The 23,451-nt window shown below is 40.3% G+C and overlaps 1 protein-coding gene across 4 annotated transcripts in view; it reads left to right on the top strand.

Moving 5' to 3' along the window:
• C8H10orf143 (chromosome 8 C10orf143 homolog) overlaps positions 1–23,451 on the top strand; it is a 62,833-nt gene that overhangs the window by 23,034 nt on the left and 16,348 nt on the right. For all 4 annotated transcript variants that reach the window (XR_008510717.2, XR_008510716.2, XM_009245939.4 and 1 more), the window contains exons 2-3: positions 13,146–13,310; positions 13,419–13,481. Coding sequence is in view for 2 of the 4 variants with exons in the window: in XM_009245939.4 (XP_009244214.1) it covers positions 13,146–13,310; positions 13,419–13,481 (228 nt within the window). In the remaining 2 variants the exon portion in view is untranslated. The remainder of the gene's footprint in view (positions 1–13,145; positions 13,311–13,418; positions 13,482–23,451) is intronic.

The raw sequence follows: 23,451 nt of genomic DNA, 5'->3' as shown, positions 1-23,451 counted from the left end.
TTAGTTTTCCTTCTAAGAGTCAGGCCCCTTTGCTGTAGGTCTGCTGGGGTTTGCTGGAGGTCCACGCCAGACCCTGTTTGTCTGGGTATCACCAGCAGAGGCTGCAGAACACCAAAGATTGCTGCCTTTTCCTTCTTCTGGAAGCTTCGTCCCAGAGGGACACCTGCCAGATGCCAGCTGGAGCTCTCCTCTATGAGGTGTCTCTCAACCCCTGCTGGGAGGTATCTCCCAGTCAGGAGGCACAGGGGCCAGGGACCCACTTGAGGAGGCAGTCTGTCCCTTAGCAGAGCTTGAGTGCTGTGCTAGGAGATCCGCTGCTCTCTTCAGAGCCAGTAGGCAGGAACGTTTAAGTCTGCTGAAGCTGTGCCCGTGGTCGCCCCTTCCCCCAGATGCTCTGCCCCAGGGAGATGGGAATTTTATCTATAAGCCCCTGACTGGGGCTGCTGCCTTTCTTTTAGAGATGCCCTGACCAGAGTGGAGGAATCTAGAGAGGCAGTCTGGCTACAGTGGCTTTGTCAAACTGTGGTGGGCTCCACCCAGTTCGAACTTCCTGGAGGCTTTGTTTACACTGTGAGGGGAAAACCACCTACTCAAGCCTTGATAATGGCAGATGCCCCGCCCCCCACCAAGCTCAAGCATCCCAGGTTGACTTCATACTGTTGTGCTGGCAGTGAGAATTTCAAGCCAGTGGATCTTAGCTTGCTGGGCTCCTTGGGGTTGGGATCCACTGAGCTAGACCACTTGGCTCCCTGGCTTCAGCCCCCTTTCCAGGGGAGTGAATGGTTTTGTCTCACTGGTGTTCCAGGCACCACTGGGGTATGAAAAAAAAATTCCTGCAGTTAGCTTGGTGTCTGCCCAAATGGCCACCCAGTTTTGTGCTTGAAACCCAGGGCCCTGGTGGTGTAGGCACCCAAGGGAATCTCCTGGTCTGTGGGTTGCAAAGACCATGGGAAAAGCATAGTATCTGGGCTGGAGTGCACCGTTCCTCATGGCACAGTCCCTCATGGCTTCCCTTGGCTGGGGAGGGAGTTCCGTGACCCCTTGTGCTTCCCGGGTGAGGCGATGCCCCACCCTGCTTCAGCTCTCCCTCCATGGGCTGCACCCACTGTCTAACTAGTCCCAGTGAGATGAGCCAGGTACTTCAGTTGCAAGTGCAGAAATCACCCGCCTTCTGCATTGATCTTGCTGGGAGCTGCAGACTGGAGCTGTTCCTATTTGGCCATCTTGCCAGCCTCCACTTTCTTAATGGTGTCATTTGAAGCCCCAAACCTTTGAATATTGATGAAATCCAAATTTTCAACTTGTTTCTTTTAGGGATCATTCTTTTGGTGTTGCATCTGAGAAATATTTGCCTATTCCAAGATCATAAGGATTTTTTTTCCCTATGTTCTCCTTTAAAAATTTTATACTTTTAGTTCTTACATTTAGGCTTCTGATCCATTTCAAGTTAATTTTTGTGCATGATATATGTCAAGAACCCAACTTTATCTTTTTATATGTGGATATTGAATCATGTCGGCACCATGTCTTCTAAAGACTGTTCTTTCTCTGTTGAATTTTCTTGGCACCCTTGTCAAAGATCATTTGACCATAAATATAAGGGTTCATTTCTGGACTCTCAGTTCTGTGCCATTGACCTGTATGTTCATCCTTATGCCAATACCATATTGATTACTGGAGCTGTATATTAAGTTTCTATTATATTAAGTTTTGAAGTCTTTTTTATACATTGTTTAGTTTCTAGTGTTTCTTTAGTTGTATTTTTCAGTCTTATTTCTCCACCTAGCCTGAAAGCAGACTCAAGACCCAGCTTGGTCATTTCATGTCACCAGACTTCAGGCAAGTTGGCTAAGGTTTTTTTTTTTTTTTTTTTTTTTTTTTACTTCTTTTTCCTCATCTATAAAATAGAAATAGAACTCCACATCCCTCCATTGTGACAGGATTATTGTGAGCGTCAAATGAAATAACAAACGTGGAAACATCTAAACTAGTTTTCTATAAATGCAAAGGACATTTATTAGGCTCTGCCTGTTGCAAGTAAATGTGCATAACTGCTTTCCTTAAGATCCTTAATTTATTCAGGACTATAACCTAGGTTTACAGTGTGCTTGGTAAACCTTGCAAGCCTAAAATTAATCCTCAACAAGTCCAGTGTGTTCATTTATGTCTTTTTCAAAATCAAAGTAGAAGAGTGGTTTTTCTTTAATCTTCTCCATTATCTCAAGATAACTCGCTCCCCTAGAATTCAGTTGCCCTCTTACTTTGAGTGTTGGCTTGCTCATATCAGAACTTGCCTTCTCTTTGCCAAGCTAGACTTGGTCAAGAGTGTGGACTGAAAGCTTGAGCATAGTAGGCCGAGGAGTCTTTTTTAAAAAAGGTCACAGTATCAAGATGTTAAGATCCAGTTGGTTAAAGCCCCAGTGTGCCCTGGTAATGCAGGAGTTCAGTGTGAGAATCCTAACTTCTGGCCCTCCTTAGTTGATGCAGTACCAAATGTCATAGAAAGAAACCTCCTAAGACTACAAGGTCATTCTCCAAATGAAAATGTCATAGGAAAGGAATCTTTACTTGATGGAAAGAATGCTTTCTTTCTAAATGGCAGTCTATGGCGCCTTCTTAATCTTGTTCCATCCAGCATTACCTGTTCTGTGTTCAGACCAGTGGGCATCCATATCAGCTGCTCCATCCTGCAGAAGAAACTTTATCATGGTAGGACTTGAACTAAACTGAACCGAAGAAACCTCCCTCAGCCGACTGTTCCTAGTACCTAAGGATGAATTACCCAGCATTATACACTTACACTACAAATGATCTTCAGCATAAGGGCCATTAGTCAATAAAAATTCTCAAAATACCTTCAAAATGAAATATTAGATTATTTTATTTTATATAAAATATATTTTCTTGTGGACTTATTAATTGCATTAGTGATTTCTAATGATTTCCTTTGGTATTTTATTTAAATAATTAATTTATTTTTTTGAAATGGAGTTTCGCTCTTGTTGCCGAGGCTGGAGTGCAATGGCGTGATCCCAGCTCACTGCAACCTCTGCCTTCCAGGTTCAAGTGATTCTCCTTCCTTAGCCTCCTGAGTAGCTGGAATTACAGGCACGTGCCACCATGCCTGGCTAATTTTTTGTATGTTTAGTAGAGATGGGATTTCACCATGTTGGCCAGGCTGGTCTCGAACTCCTGATCTCAGGTGATCCACCCGCCTTGGCCTCCCAAAGTGCTGGGATTACAGGCGTGAGCCACTGCACCTGGCCAGCTCCTTTGGTATTTTAATTTGCTGTATATTGGCTTAACTCATATGCTTGCTCATGTGTTAACACATGTAATACATACGCTTAATTCAGTGTGTTTGATGTTGAAGAGTGTGCCATTTTCTTGCTTTGCTGACTGAAGAGAGCATGTGGTGCTTTTCTGTTGAAGAGGTCAGAGAACCATGCCTCTTCTCTATTCTCCACCCTCCTTTTGAGCCCAGAGCGGAGGCTGCCAGCATGGCTGATCCCCACTGGTGGCAGAGCTGGCACTGGGCTCTGCTCACCCTGCTCCCTGTTCTCTGGCTCTGCTGTGTGTTTCTAGGGGCTTTGGGGAGATATCCCTTGTCTGGTTTGTATAAGGGCTGGCTCTTCTCAGCATAGAAACCAAAGCTTTGAATCTCATCTCTGGCAAACTGTTAGGTCTTCAATCCCCTATCCCTTATAGACATTTCACTCATTAAGCTCACTTGGGACCATCACCGCCAATAAAGTCCCCCTCAACAAATGGTTGTTCTTGCCTCCTCAGGACAGGCAGCAAGGCTTCCTGAGACCTGTGGCAGCTTCATGTGTTTCTATCATTGAGGCAGCACCATCCCTGTTTGCTATTTTAATTTAGCATCATTTGAAACAGCATCTATTTCTCGGCCATGCTCCTGCTTCACCTTTCTCTGATGAGGATGCTGGTCACTTGATCTATTCTAGTTATTGTTACGTAATGGGGTCTTTGTGTATACTTAGGATTTTCATTTCATTCATATAGCGCAAGTGTCTTTTTAGCTTGGCATAAGTCTTCATCTGCCTTTGCGAAGGCTGACAGATCTTCTTGTTCAACATAAGCAGCCCCAGATGTAAATGCCTCTGTGGCAGTCATTTATCTTTGGTCCAGGCCAATCCATGACAACTGAACTATTTGCCAAGTAAGTGTATAGATCAATATTGTATGTGGTCAGCTCTCAATAATCCACAGTAAGTAACAGAAAATATGAATAAATTAATTCACTGTGCTGGCTGAGTGCCACTGAGACGTCATCCTCACATTCCCTAGTGGAACCCACGCTCTGCTCGCCTTGGTGGCAGAGTATGGCTTGGCTCTCCTTTCTCCTACTACAGGCTGTCGGGACCCTGGCCCTTCAGCCCCCTGCGCCCCTTGAAGAATGTCAGCTTTTCATTGCAGATAATCACAAGTCTGCTGACCTTAACGTGCCAAGGGTCATTCAACCACACAGAAAAGGTGTAGAATATAGTTTCATAAGTGTTGTAAATTTCATCCAGAAAGTACAGGTTCTCATTCATATTCATGCATGCCTGTTTGCTTTCCTTTTGAGTAAGTCCTGTGTTATTGAGAAAAGAGGAAGGGAAATAATATTATTGCTATTAGCTGACTATGGTGTTACTGATGGGGGAAAATTGAAACTTGTAAAATTATGTGGGGAATACTTAATATTTCCACTTTTCCCCTTTAATCAGATGATTGAAAGTTGACAGCAAACCAGTTTTAACATAACACACCTCCTTTTGCACTGTAAGGATTGAGCAGATCCTGAATAACCAGAGATCGAAAGCCTTGGTGTTAGTTCTTCAAACTGTCATCCAACTTAGGTGAAGACGTAGAAGGCTGCATTATTTGCAAAAGTCCTAAAGATGATTAATACGATTACTGTAATATATGGCAGAATAAGGATTGAATATATCTTGATATGCTACAAATCAAATACATATTCCAGGGAAATCAGATTTAACTAGTGTACATAGGAGAGCCTACAGTTAAATTAAAAGAAGAAAAAGAGGAAGACAAAGACGGCTTAATAAGCCCCAGGAATGAGAGAGTACGTTTGTGTGGAGAAGCTGAGGGGGTTGCAGGGGAGGTGAGCTCGCATGGACCTGTGTGTGTTGTGGTTGCTGGGGCTGTTGGCCTAGTGTGGGTTTCTCCTGTGCAAACACAGTGGCAAGTGGTGATTCTACTCTGCTAGTTACATGGCATTGAAAGTATTTTGCATGGTTGATTTTAAGCGGGATATTGGCAATTTAGAAACACTGGACTAGGGTGTCTAGGATATGAAGAGTCTGAAGAACATCTTTGAAATGGAATAGTGAGAGAGACTAGGGATGTTTGGTTGGAGAGAACAAGCCTCCAAAGTGTCTGAGAATGATCATCAAATATCTGAATGTTTATCTCATACACAAGGGGCTTTGTTTATTTTATGTTGCTCAAAGGAGAATAGTTAGAAACAGTGGGTTGAGTTTGTGAGAAGGCAATTTGGTTTAGATCAGTATTTCTCTCACATTAGGGATGCAAGATATATATATTTTTTTCATTTTAAAAATCTTGTTATTTTGAAATAGTTTTAGACATACAGAAAGGTTGCAAAAACATAGTATAGAGTTCATATACATCCTTCACTTAAGCTTGTTAATGATCTTAGTATAGTTAGCAAGCCATGAAATTAATGTTGGTGTAGTACTGTTAACTATAGACCTTATTCCATTTTACCAGTTTTTCCACTAATGTCCTTTTTCTGTTGCAAGATCTAACCCAGGATCCCACATTGCATTTAGTTGTTGTGTTTCCTTCCTCTCTTCCAATCTGTGACACTTTGACAGTCTTTTAGGACCTCGACCCTTAGTGATTATTGGTTGGTTATTTGTTGTCCCACGTTTTCGTATGATTAGAGTCAGGGTGTGCATTTGTGGCATGAGCACTGCAGAAGTGATGTTGTGCCATCTTGGTACGTTGTACGGAGGAGGGTTCATGGTATCGCGTCTCATTACTGCTGTTGTTCACCTTGTCACTTGACTACAATGGTTTTATCCATTGTAAAGTTACTATTTTTCTCTTTACAATTAACACGAATCTTGGGGAAGATAGTTGGAGGCTGTGCAAACATCCAGTTTCACCTTAAACTTGCCTCCTGATTTTAGCATCTCTTATTAGATCTTGCCCGCAATAATTTTTACTGTGGTATTTACTTAATGCATTTCCCTCTTTCCTTTTGCATTTGTTAATAGAATTCAACGTAAGGAAGTCCTTTCCCTTCTCAGCTATTTATTTACTCAATCATTTTTGATATGGGTAGACTAATAGGCATTTACATTATTCTGTGGATTATCTAGTGCTGTTTTTATTTATTTTATTGCTTAAATAATTCCAGCTTTGGCCAACAGGAAGTTCTTCAGGTGGATGCCTTTGTCTTTTTGACATGCCCTCATTTTACAAGAACTTTCTAAGTTTTTGGCCTATAAAGTGTTTCGGGCTCATCTTGTATATTCCCTGCTCCTTCCCTAAATCAGCTGCTTCCCATGGAGTCCAGATTCCTTTTATGGGAAAATGATATTTAGAAACCAATTTCTAGGTGCTTAGTATAATCTTGCTACTAGGATGCCACTGTCCTTAGCGGACACAGCTAGGATGTATATACGTGTGTGTGTGTGTGTGTGTGTGTGTGTGTATCACCCGCACACACAGTAACCCACACATACATATCTTTATATATTTCTATATCTCTGTCTGGGTATGTATTAAAAATTCTAATACAACATCACTGGGTTCATTGTAGCCTCTCCCTTTTCTGTATTTGTAGCTTATTTCTTCAACAGTGAGAAACTTAGTTCTTATTATTTACAGTGTATTTACTTATTTATCCAATGCCAATAAAGTAATTTCAAAATTGCTAACCCTGTAATAAACACATTTACTAGCTAGAGTACAGCATTTCTATACAGTGCTTTTTGTCTTTATTTAGCATTTGAGTTTCTAGTCAAAATAGTATTTTTTTTTTTTTTTGAGACGGAGTCTCACTCTGTTGCACAGGTTGGAGTACAGTGGCGTGATCTCGGCCCACTGCAACCTCCACCTCCCGCGTTCAAGTGATTCTTCTGCCTCAGCCTCCCAAGTAGCTGGGACTACAGGTGCCTGCCACCATGCCTGGGTAATTTTTTTTTTTTTTTGTATTTTTAGTAGAGATGGGGTTTTACCATATTGGCCAGGCTAGTCTCAAACTTCTGACCTTGTGATCTGCCTGCCTTGGCCTCCCAAAGTGCTGGGATTGCAGGCATGAGCCACCACGCCTGGCCCAAAATAGTATTTTTAAAAGTTATTTGGGGTAGTTCTTTTCAGTGTTGCTATGTTACTTATTTATAATGTAGTTAGGTTCATTATTTTTGTATTCCACTTGGGTTCCCCTCCCCCTATGTCCTGGTTTACTTACATTTTTCCCTCACTTTTTGGCGTGTGAAATGTTACTCTGGTGCTTCAATGCAGAGCTATACACTCCCTCTTCATTTCTGTTCCCATGCCACCCTGTTCCCCAACCCTTTCCTACCCACTCTCTATAGGAAAGCAGTCTCTTTCATTTCTCAAATATCCTTCCTGTATTTCTTTTGCAGAAATGAGCAGATAGTGTCCATTTTCTTATAACCTCTTCTTTCTTACACAAAGGATAGCATATTATAGATACTCTTTTGCACTTTGTTTTTTTCACTTAACAATATATTCTGGAAATCACTCTAGACCAGTTCATGGAAATCTTCCTCTTCCTTTTCTTAGTTGCATAGTACTTCATTGCTTGGATGTACCATAGTTTATCCAACCACTCTCCAGTGTAGGGGCATTTAGGTTGTTTCCAATATATTGCACTATTGAATAACTCTGTGCAAATGTGCTTTTTTCCCACATTGTTGGATGTGTATGTTTAGGGTAGATTCTAGAGTTGTAATTGCTGGGTTAAAAAATGTGCATATAGCTTTGTAAGGTATTGCCAAATTTCCCTGCAGGAATTTGCATTCTCACCAGCAAAGCGGGAGGTGCCTGTTTTCCTGCAGCCTCACCAACAGAGGCTACACCACATTCTACAATTTTTGCCATTCTGATAATAAATGATATCTTGATGTTGTCTTAATTTGTATTTCTTTAAATATGAGTGCATTTGAACACTTTTCATGTTTGAAGACCATTTTAATAGCTTTTGTAAATTGTTTATGTCTTTTCTCCATTTATCTTTCAGGTTTTTGGTCCTTTGTTGCTCGGCTTTTGTAATAGTTTTTTATATTCAGGTTATTCACCCTTTTTCTGTGGTATATGTTGCAAACATTTTTCTTCCCCTTTTATCAGTTATCTTTTGATGTTGTTTAGGATTTTTTTGTTTGTTTGGCCTTACAGAAGTTTTTATTTTCATATAGTCAAACTTATCAATCTTGATTTTATTGCCTCTGTATTTTGAATCATAGTTAGAAAATCTTTCCCTACACCAAGATGAGAGAATTCACTCATATTTTCTCCTAGGAATTGCATAGTTCTTTATAATTAGATCTTTTGCATTCAGGTCCCTGATGCATCTGGTTTGGTTTTGTATGTGGTTGTATTAGTCTGTTTTCACACTGCTGATAAAGACATACTGGAGACTGGGTAATTTATAAAGAAAAAGAAGTTTAATGGACTCAAAGTTCCGTGTGCCTGGGGAGGCCTCACAATCATTGCAGAAGGTGAAAGGCACGTCTTACGTGGCAGCAGGCATGAGAGAGAATGAGAACCAAGCAAAAGGGAAGCCCCTTATAAAACATCAGATCTCATGAGACTTATTCACTAACACGAGGACTGTGTGGGGGAACCGCCCCATGATTCAATTATCCCCCACTGGGTCCCTCCCACAACACGTGGGAATTATAGGAGCTACAATTCAAGATGAGATTGGGTAGGGACACAGCCAAACCATCTCATGGTGTGAGGTGCAGACCTAAATTTCTTTTCTTCAAATGGCTCCAAGTTGTCCTGGCACCGTATATTAAAAAGTCCATCCTGCTGGGGACAGTGACTCATGCCTATAATCCCAGCACTTTGGGAGGCCGAGATGGGAGGATTGCTTGAGGCCAGGAGTGTGAGACCAGCCTGGTCAACATAGTGAGACCTCATCTCTAAAAAAAAAAGAAAATTATATATGAATATATAAAAAGTCCATCCTTATCACAGTGATTTGAAACCAAACTTTCATATACATTTTGATTTATATCTGGACTTTTAACGCTACCACACTGGTCTGTTTGTCTCCTTGTGTGCCACCGTGTTTAATTATGGAGTGTCTATGGTTTGTTTTCATGTCCAGGAGTTGTTTTATTTTTTTCTTCAAGGTTTTCCTAGCTCTTCTTGCATATTTGTTTTTCATCGTGACCGTTAGTATCAACTAGTGTAACTCTATAAAATAGTTTACTGGGAGTTTTACTGGGATTATATTGAATTTACAAATTAATTTTTAGGGAGAACTGTCATCTTTATAATGTTGGGTTATCCTGTCCAAGAGTTGGGGATGTCTTTTCTCTTGTTCATATCTACTTTAGTGTCTTTCAAGAATGCCTTACATTCTCCTTGTATAGATTTTGTGCAATGCTTGTTAAATTTGTTCCTAGATATTTAATCCTTGTTGCAATTATTTTAAATGGAGTTTTCTCTGATTATTATTTTGTATTTGAAAGCTATTGATTTTTATTTGTTAATTCTGTATTAGTGAATTCTTTTATTGTTTGAGTTAGTTTTATCATTGATTCTCTGGGGGTTTCCAGATATATATGGTTATCAACTGCAAATAGAAGTGGTTTTACTGCTTTACCCCGTCTTATAATGCTGATTGATTTCTCTCGTCTCAATATATTGGGTAATACCTCTCATACAATGTTGAACAGAAATGGAGACAGTGAGCATCTTTGCCCTGTTCTTGATAGTAGTAGAAATGCTACTAGTTTTTCCCCATTTAGTAATGAATTAAGGAATGTGTATTTTATTAATTTAACAGTATAACCCTCAATTCCTGTTTTCTTTAACTTTTATCGTAAATAAGTTTTAAATTTTGTTAAAGGATTTTTCAGAATCTATGGAGGTCATCACACTATTTCCTTATGTTTATTAATATAGTACATTACATTGAGAGTTTCCTAATATTTTGAATATCTTAGACCTCATTTCATATTTTTACATCGATATCGAGCAATTGATTGGTGTGTAGTTGTATTTTCTTCTTCTTTCTGTCTGGTTTATCAGTGTTACATTTGCTTCATAAAAGGAGACAGTGTGCTAGAATCTTCTTCATAGAGCATTGGCATTACCTGGCCTTTGAAGGTTTGGGAGAATTCCCCTGGGAAACCGTCTGGTCCTGGGGCTTGTGGGTAGTTACTTAATAACTCTTTTGTTTCTTCTGGGAAATCATCAGTTTAAGCTTTCTAACTCTAATGGGATCAGTTTTGGTAATCAGACTATCCTTAGGAAGTTATCAGTTACATCTACATTTTTCAAATTCATTTGCATAGAGGTCTGTGAAATATTCCCTTAAGATTTTTATAATTTCTTGTTTCATTGGTTATTTCCCATGTGTCCTTTCTTATTTTCTATTTTTGTATTTACTCCTCCTGTTTCTTGAGTAACTTAACTAGTGGTTTGTCTACTTTTTTCCCTCCAAAAACCAGGATTTATATTTGTACATTAGATCTACTGTTTTTCTATTCTCGACCTCATTAATTTTATCTTATATATTCTTTTTTCTCATTAATTTTAGCTTTCTCCTTCATTTTTTCTTTGTGTATTCTATTGTTTTGCTTTCTTGTTCTTTTCCTAGTTTTTATGAGCTGGGAATTATTATTGTTATTATTTATTTTTTGAGACAGTCTCGCTCTGTTACCCAGGGTGGAGTGCAGTGGCATGATCTCAGCTCACTTCAGCCTCAGCCTTATGGGCTCAATCTTCCTACCTCAGCCTCTTGAGTAGCTGGGACTACAGGTGCACCACCATGCCTGGCTAATTTTTATATTTTTTGGTAGAGACAGGGCACCATGTTGCCCAGGTTGGTCTCAAACTCCTGGCCTCAAGCAGTCTGCCTGCCTTAGCCTCCCAAAGTGCTGGGATTACAGGCATGAGCCACCGTGCCTGGCTGGGAATTATTAATTAATTTTCATTCTTTGATTTTTATTGATAAAAGTGCCAGTGCCATGAATTTTTCTCTGATTACTGCTTTAAATGTATTTCATGGATTCTGATATGTGGTGTTTTCATTGTAATTTTTTTTTTTAATTCTTTCCTCTCAGTTGGTGACCTAAGAAATAATAAGACTCTTCAATTTCCAGGTGGAAGTGCCTTTCTGTTTTTTTGTTTTTGTTAATAATTGATAGTTCATTGCATTATAATCAGAAAGTATTGGTTACGTTTCTACCCTACAGAAATCATTGTTTTTTCCTTTAATGCCATCAGTTGTGACTGTGATGTGGGTTCTTGAGAGGAATGTGTATACTCTATTATCAGGGTATAGAGTTCAATATATGTGTCCATAAGGTCAACCTTGGTTGATTATGTTGTTTAAATCTATCTCCTTACTTGTTTTCTGTATACTTGCTCTGCCTTGTACTGAGAATGGTGTATGAAACCTCCTGTTATTAGTATGTTTCTAACCGTGTTTGCTCACATCTCCTGTAGTCTTTGTTCGATAAAGGTTATGGTTGTATTGTTCGGCTCATAGGTGTTCATGAGTATTATGTCTTCACTGTGAACTGTGGCTTTTAGCATTAAAAAAAAGTCCTTGGTTGTATTTAACACTTTGGGGCTTATGTTCTATGTGATCTGCTCCTGCTCTCTTTTTGTTTTTATTTCTCTATTATACCTTGGTCCATCCTTTTTATTTTTAGCCTTTCAAAATCACTTGATTTTAAGTGCATCTGTATAGTTGGGTCTTGTTCTTTTAAAATTTTGGGTGTAGAAGGATTTGTATTTTCTAGTGATTATTTGTATTTAAACCGATTTAATATCCTTAGGTCCCCTGTTTTATTATTTAACCCTTTATTGTCTGATTCTCAGTTTTTTTCAGCATCAGTTAATACTCACCTATTGCTTATACAATAATGAACTATACAATAATAAGAATTCTCCTCTCTTCCTTTTCCCTCATCTCCCATTTTTAATGCATCATTTCTAGTCTGTCATAAGGTTTCTATATTGTGTAAATGCATTAAGTGAAAAAAGTCCATTAAGAATATATTAAATAATAGTAGTACGGATAATAAATACATTTTACAAAAGTGATAAAGGTGGTTTGCAAGTGACTGCAGAGGTTGGGGAGATGCCAGTGTACCATGAAGTGTGTTCTGACATCGGGGCCGTCCAGCAGCGGGGCCTCTTGGGCTGGTTGCCAGGGTTCCTGGGGTGGATTGCTGGCCCTGGGCCAGGGTGGCCTCCATGACTGTTTACAGAGGTCCTCCTGCCTCTGAAACTCTGTGTCAGTTACAACACTGTTACCCTAAAAATACACAAAGTCTTGGGACTTTCAAACTGAGTACTTTTTTCCTTTAGCATTAGAGGATTCCTTTTGTAATTATTTTCTTTAGTTCACATAGTAGTAAAAACCAAATGCTAACTTTCCCAAAGATTATCAGTTATGGACTGTGTGTGCAACCTTTGAAATAAATAAAATTAATTTGCTCTTCAGTGCCAGTGAGACACAGAAGTAGTCACCTGTGAATTATTCATATTGTATTAAGAAAGTATGTAATTTGATACTAAGCAAAAGCATATAACTAGTTTCTTGAACAAAATTTATAGGTTTTGCACATTTTCAATATCAATAAACCAGTCACCATAGTTTATTACAAGAGTTTCAGCCAAAATTATTTGAAATGACTATTTTAAATGTATAAAGCTAAGTAAATATCAGGCAATGCAAGAAATAATGAGGTTAAATGTAGTGGATGATTGTTATTCTGAAAAGATAAAGTTTAAAGTCATCTCCTCAAATGCCCTATAAAGTTTTCCAGCTCCACAGGGGTCTGTATTTGCAGCTGAAGTTTTCTGAAAGCAAATTCAATTAGAGTGTTGTATGCTTTATGAGACCATCTAAAGTGAAATTTTGTTTGTTTCAGAAACGGGCATGCAGGAGATTAGAAGCCAGTGGGCACGAGCGTGACTGCCACCAGGTGAACGTCTGTGCCCTGGCGTCCTGGGGCCCAGAGGACCGGAAGCCTCCATCAAGAGGCTGCCCCCCAGCACCGAGGCCAGAGAGTGGCCAGGGGAGGCTAAGTACAGGGGTATGTTCCTGTTCCCACAAAACTAGTTGTGAGCATGTTGAAATATTTTAATAGAAAGTGTAAATAATCATTGTTCTGATATATCTGCAACTGTGATTTGTTAACTAGATTTCTCAGAATGGTGGAAGGAGCTCAGCCCAGCCTTGCCCAAGATGTATTGCAGGGGAATCTGTAAGTGCATTAACCTTCTTGCTGTGACTTAAAAGATAGACTTCTTCTTAAATATTACATCCATAAAACAAAGTTAATAAAAACTGCAGTTACGTTTCTGAAGAATGAGGAACATAAATAAAAAGGTGAAAATTGATTTAAGCTTTTCTTAGCATTCTATCGGGGTACAAACTAATTTGTGTCCAGCTTCAGATTGGAAATAGAAATTGCAAATACATTTAAAATTCCTTCTAAAAAACAGGGTTTAGGAAAGGTTTAGGAAAGGGACCACTGGATTTGGTTAAAGTAGAGAATCATTTAAGGACATCTTGGAGAAAAGATCTTTCTCATTTAATTTTTCAAATAGCAATCAACATTGCTTTTTTCTTTTCCCTGTTTATGCTTTTCTTGCATGTTTCTATCGTAAACTTCACATAAATCACAGATTTCAGAAGGAAACACAGTGTTCACACCATTAATTCAAAGTAAAGGGAGGTCAGAAACTGCCAGAGTCAGATTCTCAGTCTCTTCTACTGGGCAGAATATCATAAAGTATATATTAGCATAATAATACCTTTGTTATTAATTTTGAACGTACTCCAGGAACAAGTTAATATGTCTTTGATAACCTCTATAATTCTTGGGTTTCTTTAATTTTACATTTGAAATCTTAATACTGCAATAAAATAGAATTATATTTAAATTCCACCTAGAAACCAGGAATTTGTGTGTGTGTTCGTGTGTATTTCTGAGATTGCCCCCTAAAGATCTTTAGAGAAATGTATTGCTGTTTTTGATAAGCAAAAGATTGAGTCAATAAATTATGGAGATCCTCAATTGACATACTGTAAGCTACTGTGTTTTACAATGATAAGCACTGATTGTGTTTCAAACGAAGACCTAAAACCATGACAGCCATCACCGTGTCTGATGACAGGGTGAACCTCTAATTATCTGAAGTCCTTAGACAAATAGGAAAACAAAGTTTAGTATGTAACTCATTCCATGAAGGTATACTTTGCTACTTTTTGTACTCTCTTTAGAAAAATTTTCATAGGTTATGTTGCATTCTATGTTGTAATTCTGAACAATGTTGAAATTAAAGATCCAGCAACTTGAATTTAGTATGCTTAGGTTGATTCATGTAACTGTTAAACATACCCTAGAATACAAACGAATAATGCTTACTTTGAGAACTACGCCTCCATTGGGGTTGAATTCCTTGTTTGCCGATGACTGACCAGTGCCTTGTTTGTCCCCACCCCATTTCCATGGAATGTATCTTTCACATCCCCCCCATCTGTTGGAAGCAAACACTTGGAATGTAGTCCAGATTCTTATTGCTTTGAGAGCTTGTGTTCTGGCATGAATGGCTTAAAGAAAAAAAAAATTTAGTTCAAGCAACTGATTGGATCATTTTGGCTAATATTCTGTTTGAACAACAGTACCTATTTGATTAGGGTTTTTCCTTTCTTTGTAATTCCCCAAGCTTGCCTCTGTTATGTTTCGTTGGAAATGAATCTATGAGCAGAAAACCTTCATTGATATGTAAATATCATTTTTTTTGTTAATACTCAATATTCTTTTCATCTAAATTTCAGAAACTGACTTTAAAAAATCAGTTTCCTTTTATTTGTAGTTATTCTCAATAAAATTTCACCCAGGCTTGGGCGTTTTAATATTTACACCCACTATTTCTGAAAGTCTAATGTAAATAAAGATTGAAATGTGAATTTGAAAAGTCACACCTCTTGATATTTGAACAGACTATAGCTGCATATATCTTCTTCTTCTAATAATATGGCTAGTTTCTCTCCTAAGCTTTTAAAATAATAAGACACTATTTTTGTATTATAAAACATCAAAAGGTTCAGTGTTAAATAAAAAGCAAATAGTATTTTTAGAAATGCAAGATCCCTGGGAGTCGTGCTTAACAATAAATCACCAATGGGGCACAATTCCAAATTTCAGAAGACTTTATTAAACTTGCAGTTCCATTCACAAATGCCCGCTTACACATGGGCCTGCCCACTCTCCCGTGATGCCCGTAGGCAGCTCAGAATGGTTCTCTTGGTCAGAGAGAAGCCAAAGTGATGTGAGGGGTAGTTTGTGTGGAATTCCTAGTGGGAAACTTACATGTGATTCTCAGTTTATTTGCTGGCTTTTCTCCAGTAAGCTCCTTTGCATCCTGAATTCTCTAGTGTATTTTTGACCTTCGTAGGATGTCAGCTAATCTGATCTGTTCTGCTCTGAATTCTCAGTATAGCCGTCTGAGCTTGGTGGTCCTTCTGTTCCTAAGCTTTTCCTTACGTTTATGATTGAGTTGTTTCTCACACATAGAGGGTTTTGACATTTTCTCATATGCAAGGACTTCCTCGGTAGACCTCTTCAACCTCATTTTCCAAGTTTGCATTTCGGTCTATTTCTGTTGACCCATTCTGGCGCATTGTAACCATTGTTACAATGGTTACTATTGCAGGAGTGACTGAGGTGGTTTCTTATAGTAATTACTGTTAGGGTTTATCTCCTGCTGTACATTATTATTTAGGAGCGTCACCTCGTAGCCCTGAATCACCCTGCTCATGTTATTGATGATCGAAATGAATGTGGTGGGACCCGGTCTTGCAGCATCCAGGGCGTCCGCTTCTGCCCAGGGTCGGGCTGCTTGCTCTCCCTGTTGTGCGCTGTCTGGGGCTGCAAGTCCCGTAGAGGATGATCGCCATCGCTAGGAGGCTTCCTTTCCTGCCACTAATGGCTTCCACGCTGGGCAGTCACCTGGGCTGCAGCCTTCCGTTCCCGGATCTGCGCGGCTTGCGTGTGCACAGGCCACATGGTAACTGAGTGTAAAATGGAAATGAAGCTGCTCCTTGCAAATTCAGAGCAATTAAATGAAACCTTAGGGGTCTGCCAGAGGTCTCCAAAATAATGAAAAGAAGGTACATGAAAAGGGGAGGAAGGCTTATAAGGCAGAGAACTGTAGAAAGGATTTAGGATATTGGTTGAGGGGAGACGTGATGATATTTCCTGAGCACCGTGTTTTCCTAGTGGTCTCTGGTCTCTGACGTTTTGTAGCCTCTCAGTGCTGGAATCCTCTGGAGAAGGGGCCACCCTCAGATCTTATTGGGTCACTGGTCAGCCCGTTGCCTGTTTTTTTCTCAGCTCCGACCTCCTTTGTCTGCCCCTCCTCTGTGTTGTGGAGACTGTGTTTCCCAGACTCCTTTGCTTCTGACTTCTGGGAGAATCCAGCCAACGTGAGGCATTGGTAGGACACAGGAATGTGGGGGAGAAGGAGGAGGAGGCCAGAGGATTTCTCTCTCTCTCTCTCTCTCTCTCTCTCAGCCCTCCCCCAGGACATAGCTCCTGCAGAGTAGTCCCTCTGGGCCCATCTCTTGCGAGGTCCACCTCCTCCTCCCTTTGTCCTCCCTGTGAGTGTTTGGCTCCTATAGTAGTCCATTTTCACATTGCTATAAAGAACTACCTGGTGCCTGTCAGTGTCCAGCTTGGGAGAATGAGGCAGGAAAATTGCTTGAACCTGGGAGGTGGAGGTTGCGGTGAGCCAAGATTGCGCCATTGCACTCCAGCCTGAGTGACAGAATGAGACTCCATCATCTCAAAAAAAAAAAAAAAAAAAAAGCCAAAAAACACACACACATACACACACACAAACTACCTGAGACTGAATAATTTATAAAGAAAAGAGATCTAGTTGACTCATAGTTCCACAAGCTGTACAGGAAGCATGGCTGGGAGGCCTCAGGAAACCTACAATCCTGGTGGAAGGTGAAGGGGAAGCAAGCATGCCTTACCATGGCAGCAGGAGAGAGAGAGAGAGAGAGCCAGAGGGGAAGTGCCGTGTACTTTAAAACAACCAGATCTCATGCGAACTCACTATCACGAGAACAGCAAGGGGAAGTCCGCCCCCATGATCCAGTCACCTCCCACCGGCTCCCCTCCAACACGTGTGGAGTATAATTCGAGATGAGATTTGGGTGGGGACACAGAGCTGAACCATATCAGCTCCCCCATTTGGCTTCTCATCTCTTCCATCATTTGTGTAGCCAAATCCTGTTACAGTCCCTCTGTTTGAAATATACCTAGATTGGTTTCTGTTTTCTTACCTGCGTTAATCATCTAATGAATGGACAGATTCTCCTGGGGAGGAAGGTTGCTGTTTCTAACAGAGGTCTCCGGCCTTTGTTGTCCCCTGCAAGGGCTCAGTCAGTAGTCCACAAGCTTGGCACTCCAGAGTGCTGGCAGGGCTGATCCTGGTGATAAGCCACATGAGTCCCGAGAGCCTGGACATGAAAGTTAAAAATACAGTCAGGCCCTTCAATGTTGCCCATTGCTAATGCTCCTTCGCTCCCTTTTATCTGTGGTTATTGGTTTTTATTGCTCAAACGGGTAGGGAGTTACCACTGAAAAGCCAGCATGCAAAACGTGGTGTTTCCTGGTTCCATGCAGCCTCCGCTCCCCGCGTTGATTCTGGATACCAGCATTGTCATTAGCCTTATCTTTTTTTTCTTTTTTTTTTTTTATTGAGGGCAAATAGCAAAGGAGCAGTCTTAATAAGCTTCCATATTATTCACTTTTGACATTGAAATCTATTGCCTGACAACATTTGTGTGTGTGTGGTATATATGGTATGTGTGCCTGTGTGTGTCTGTGTACGTATGTAGTGTGTGTGCACGTCTGTGTGTGTGGAGTCAGGCAACGTAGGAGTAGAAATTGAGGGTAGGGGAAGGAAGGTGTTTGGTCCAAACCTATTGCTTTGGTTCAGTTTTCCCTTGTAGGGACACCAGGAGGAGCCAAAGTATGATTATTCTGATTCTAAATGGATGCATTTTTTCTTTGTATTTCTTTTTATCTCCAAATGGGTTACCTTTAAAGTATTTCTGTTTATTTTGTTTACATGTCTGTACGTTATTGGTCATTGCTTTCTACATCTACATCATCTATAAATACTGCACTAGAACAGGAAGGCCTGGAACCCAGTGATCTCTGCCCTCCTCTGGTGCCTGCAGTGATGGCCGAGAACGCTGCCTGTGCTTGCTAGGGCGGGTCCGAGTGTCAAGCTGGGGATGGGACCAAAGATGGAAATGTAACGTTCTGACATCGATGAACAGAGATCGATGCGCAGTGCCCTGCTCTTTGTGTCCTGTCTCGGCCACAGCTGATAGCAAGCATCCTTGTCAGTTCTTTCTTTTTCTGTCCTGAGAGAAGAAAACACAATCATGGAGGGATCAACGGGAACTTCATTGATCATTCTTTGAGAATCAAGTTGTGCTCCATGCATTTCTCCCCCCAGGTTTGTCGAGGATCCTGGAGTTCATTGGTCTAACCCTGTCAATTTACAGATAAGGAAAGTGAGGTCCCCAGGGGCTAAGCCATTGGCCTGCCACGTACCGTGGTTGATGGGGAGGCAGGGGCCTGAGCACTCGGCTTGGAGCCCCCTCTGCTTTCTGCTCTTTTTGGCTGATCAGTGTGTTTGCAGTCAGCATGTCGACATCACTCCCTGACACTGACAGCCCAGCGTCAGGCTCAAACACCCTCTGAGAAGTGTGGCAGTGACAGTGCGGGTTTTTGTGGACTTCATCCCCAGACACAGTGAGAAGCTCTTGGCTAAGACACAGGGCTGATTTACTCACACTGTGAGGGAATAAGCTGGGAACAGAAGAGTCTGGCTGTGTCAGTATAGCCAAATACGAATCCCAGAATAGACGGGTCTGAATAGACCACTGACAAAATCTTCGGATTTAGCTACTAGCAGTAGCTGACAGTGAGTACTTTCTCTGGAATATGGATATTGAAAAACTACCTTTAAAAAAAATTTTAACTGTTATTTAGATCATTTTCTGGTGCTGAAGGAGCTGAGGGGCTTCAGATGACTAGAAGAAAAAAGAAAAAAGTTCAATTTAGACTTCCTACAAACATGTTAGATAAAACCGACACAGATGTGTCCTCCTCCTGCTGCGGAGACTCAAGGTAGACTCTGATAAAAAACACACAGCTGATCATGTAATAGGCGAAGAGAGAAATCAAAAGTAGAGCCCTTGGGACCAACACACTCTTTAGTGGCCGTTCCTGGGTCTGGGTACTTTTTGGGTTTGGTCCTAGAATGCACCCAGGGCTGGGAACTGGAATGCTCATGTCCAGAGATAGATGTGGTTTTGGCCTAACAGAGGTGTGGGAGCTAGAATTTGGATCCTTGCATAAAGTTTAGAGCATGAAGATCTGATTATACCCTAAAAGGGGACTGGAAATTACAATACCAGGCCATGCATGGGTGTGGGCTCCAAGTTTATTTTATCGCAATCGTATAGGAACAAAAAGTAGAAGCCCTGCCATAAAAACAGTTGCAGCCCATTGAAGTCCTGAAGGCCTTGGGTGGCGGCAGGTGCAGAATTGTCCTGTAGGCATGCCTCCACCACCCAGTGTGCAGAAGATTTGGAGATAAAACAACCCCCATGGAGGATAAGATCACAACAGAAAAATAAGCACATAAACAAATCTACCACCATGGTGAGAAGAGGGGCCGGGAAATAAACAGTAGAATCGAAATCTCCAACAATCTAGAAATAATTGAAGAACCTGAAGTTGGATATAAAGTATGGGCACAACTCATTTTATTGCACTTCACTTTAGTGTGCTTTGAAGGTATTGTGGTCTTTACACATTGAAGATTTGTGGCAACCTTGCATTGAACAAGCCTGTTTGGTGCCATTGTCCCAAAAACATATCCTCATCTCATGCTTCTGTGTCAGCATTTTTAAACAACAAAGTATTTTTTAAATTAAGGTGTGTACATATTTTTAGGCAGAATGTTGTTGCACACTTAATAGGCTACAAGCATATTGTAAACAAAACTTGTATATGCACTGAGAAACCAAAAAATTTGTGTGACTCACTTTATGGCAGTGTTCTGCAACCAAGCCTGCCGTGTCTGTGAGGTGTCCTGTAGTTATTTTATAAAACAATTAAAGAAGAAATAGAGCCATAGTAAGAAACGAAGACAGTTTGAAAAAAATATTGGAAGGTTCTTTTAAAAAGAACTAAAAGTGCATGATACGTTCATTGAAGTTTTTTTAAAAAGTCATCAGATTAAACAAAGTTAAAGACAGAATTAGTGAATTAGAAGACAGAGCTGGATAAATCCCCCAAGCATAGCAAGAGAGATAAAAAGATGGAAAGTATAAAAGTGTAATTAGGAGTCATAGAGGAAAGAATGAGAATGCCCATTAGGAAATCCAGAAGGAAGGACTTTAGAGAACGTTTGAGTAGAATAGTTGAAAAGATAATGGCTGAGAATTTTCCAGAATTGAAGAAAGGCCTATGTGGTCAAACAATTTTGAAGTAGAATAACAAGCAAGGGAAATTATCCATCAGATATCAAGATACATTACAAAGCTGTGACCATTAAGACAATGTGTTAACTGGCCTAAGTGTAGACTAACCAATGAAATAAAATTGAGATCTTTAAACATGCATACATGGCAGTATGAAGGCATTATAAATGAGATTTACATACACCTATAAATTGTGCCAGGGCAATTAGTTATCCATATATGAGGAAAGATAAAATTAGATCTCTGTCTCACACAAAATCAATTCTAGGAGGTGGGAGGTGGGGATGGGAGTTAATAAGAACCTATATATGAAAAAAAAAAAAAAAACAAAACCTTTAACATTGTTAGTTAAGGTTAGAAAATATAGAATATGATGGCCAGGTGCGGTGGCTCATGCCTATAATCCCAGCACTTTGGGAGGCCAAGGCGGGCAGATCACCTGAGGTTGGGAGTTTGAGACCAGCCTGACCAACATGGAGAAACTGCGTCTCTACTGAAAATACAAAATTAGCCAGGCGTGGTGCATGCCTGTAGTCCCAGCTACTCGGGAGGCTGAGGCAGGAGAATCACTTGAACCTGGGAGGCAGAGGTTGCGGTGAGCCAAGATTGTGCCATCGCACTCCAGCCTGGGCAACAGGAGTGAAACTCTGTCTCAAAAAAAAAAAAAAAATATATATATATATATATAGAATATAACTGCATATATTAAGACATGCTACATATCAGAATTCTTTCATCATTGTCTAAGAAAAGCTCTTTGCAGGAAAGATATTTACAATGCACAAAATATAAAGATGGGTATCTTGAATAAATATGCAAATCAGTCCAGTAAATAAATGGGCAAAGTATATCACCTGGCAGTTCAGAGAAGAGGAAACTCAAAATAGCCAATAAATATAAATAGGTGTTAAACCAGTAATTTAAGGGCTTGCAAATGAAACCATCAAATTAGCAAAAATAAAAATGTTGCTATAAGTGTGGGTGAGGTTGTAGAGTGAAAGGACGTGTTCACTTCCTCAGAAGCCACGTAAATGGGTAAAGCTTATGGTGGGCATTTCTGGTAAGCTAGAAGATATAGTCCTAGGTGTATACCCTAGTAGATGCCCAAGAAAGTGTATACAAAATGTTTGTTGTATTTGGGAGGCTGAGGCGGGCAGACCACTTGAGGTCAGGAGTTTGAGACCAGCCTGGCCAATATGGTGAAACCCCATCTCTACTAAAAATACAAAAACATTAGCTGGGTGTGGTGGTGCATGCCTGTAGTCCCAGCTACTCGGGAGGCTGAGGCAAGAGAATCACTTGAGCCTGTGAGGTGGAGGTTGCAGTGAGCCAAGATCCCACCACTGCACTCCAGCCTGGGTGACGCAGCAAGACTCTGTCTCAAAACAAAATATTTGTTGTAGCACTGTTAGCGTAAGAAAAGCCAGAAACAACCTAAATGTTCATCAATAGAATGGATAAATGAATTGCAATCGATTTACTCAATGAAATGTTATAGAGAGCAGTGAAAATGGATCAAATGGAGAAAAAAGGAAACTACAGAAGGATCTGTGTAGAATGATACTATTCTAGATACAATTTTAAGCATGGGAAACATTGATATATATCTACTAAAGGAATAAAAACATTTGTGAGAGTGGTAAACAACTTCAAAATAAGGGAGTTACTTCTACTGAGTGGAAGGGCTCAGGGCGCAGTGTTTTGGTGATATCTAATGTTTTATCTCCTAAGTTTTGTGATGGTTCATGAGTGTTTGTTATACTGTCGTCTGTACCTTTTTTTGTATGTCTGAAGGATCACAGTGAGTCTTGGGTGTTATGTATCCACACATAGATAGGTCATCGTGACACTGGAGGACATCAAAGGCAGAGAAACATCTGTAGAGCTGCTAGAGATAAATGACTGGCTAAGCACGCAGGGATGATAATTTGACAACAGATCTCTTATTAGTAGCAATAGATGTCAGAAGACCTGGGAACGCATCTTTGAGCTGCTAAGGGGACTGCTCTGTGACGTGCATGTGGACAGGCTGCACCAGGTCTGGGGCTGCGATGGCCACTGCAGTGGGGTTCCTCTCCCCACCCCAGAAAATTCAGTTACCAAAACTGACTCAAGAACAGAGAACAAAATCAGATCAGTAACAATGGAAGGATCTGGGAAGGTTATCAAAAAGCTCCCATCACAGGGATTTTACAGATTTTAAAAACCCTGTGTGAAAGAACACATGGATGATTTAACATTAGAAAAACGACTACATTGTCTGATCAAAGGGAAAAAAGAGATCATCTATTAGATGCAGAAACAGCGTACAGATGCTAATCCCATTCATGATATATATTTAAAAACTCCACAAACCAGAAATAGAAGGCTTTCTTCTGGTAAAAATTAAGGACGTGATACTTAGTAGAAGCATCTGTGTTGAAGAGAAAAGGACGAGGATGCTATTAGCACTTCTGCTCGGTATGCTAGAGCTCCTAGCTGGCATAATGTGATAAGAAAAAAATGAAACAATGGGCATAAGAATTGGAAAGAGAAAAATCTAAATTGTTATTTCCCGACGGTATAATTATCTACATAGAATATCCAAAGCTGACCACAGTGACTCATGCTTATAATCCCAGCACTTTGGGAGGCTGAGACAGGAGGAT

The sequence above is a fragment of the Pongo abelii genome, chromosome 8 (genome assembly GCF_028885655.2).
Source record: "Pongo abelii isolate AG06213 chromosome 8, NHGRI_mPonAbe1-v2.0_pri, whole genome shotgun sequence".
Taxonomy (NCBI): domain Eukaryota; kingdom Metazoa; phylum Chordata; class Mammalia; order Primates; family Hominidae; genus Pongo; species Pongo abelii.
Note: the sequence above shows the minus strand (reverse complement) of the source record. Positions and strands in the feature narration are given on the sequence as shown.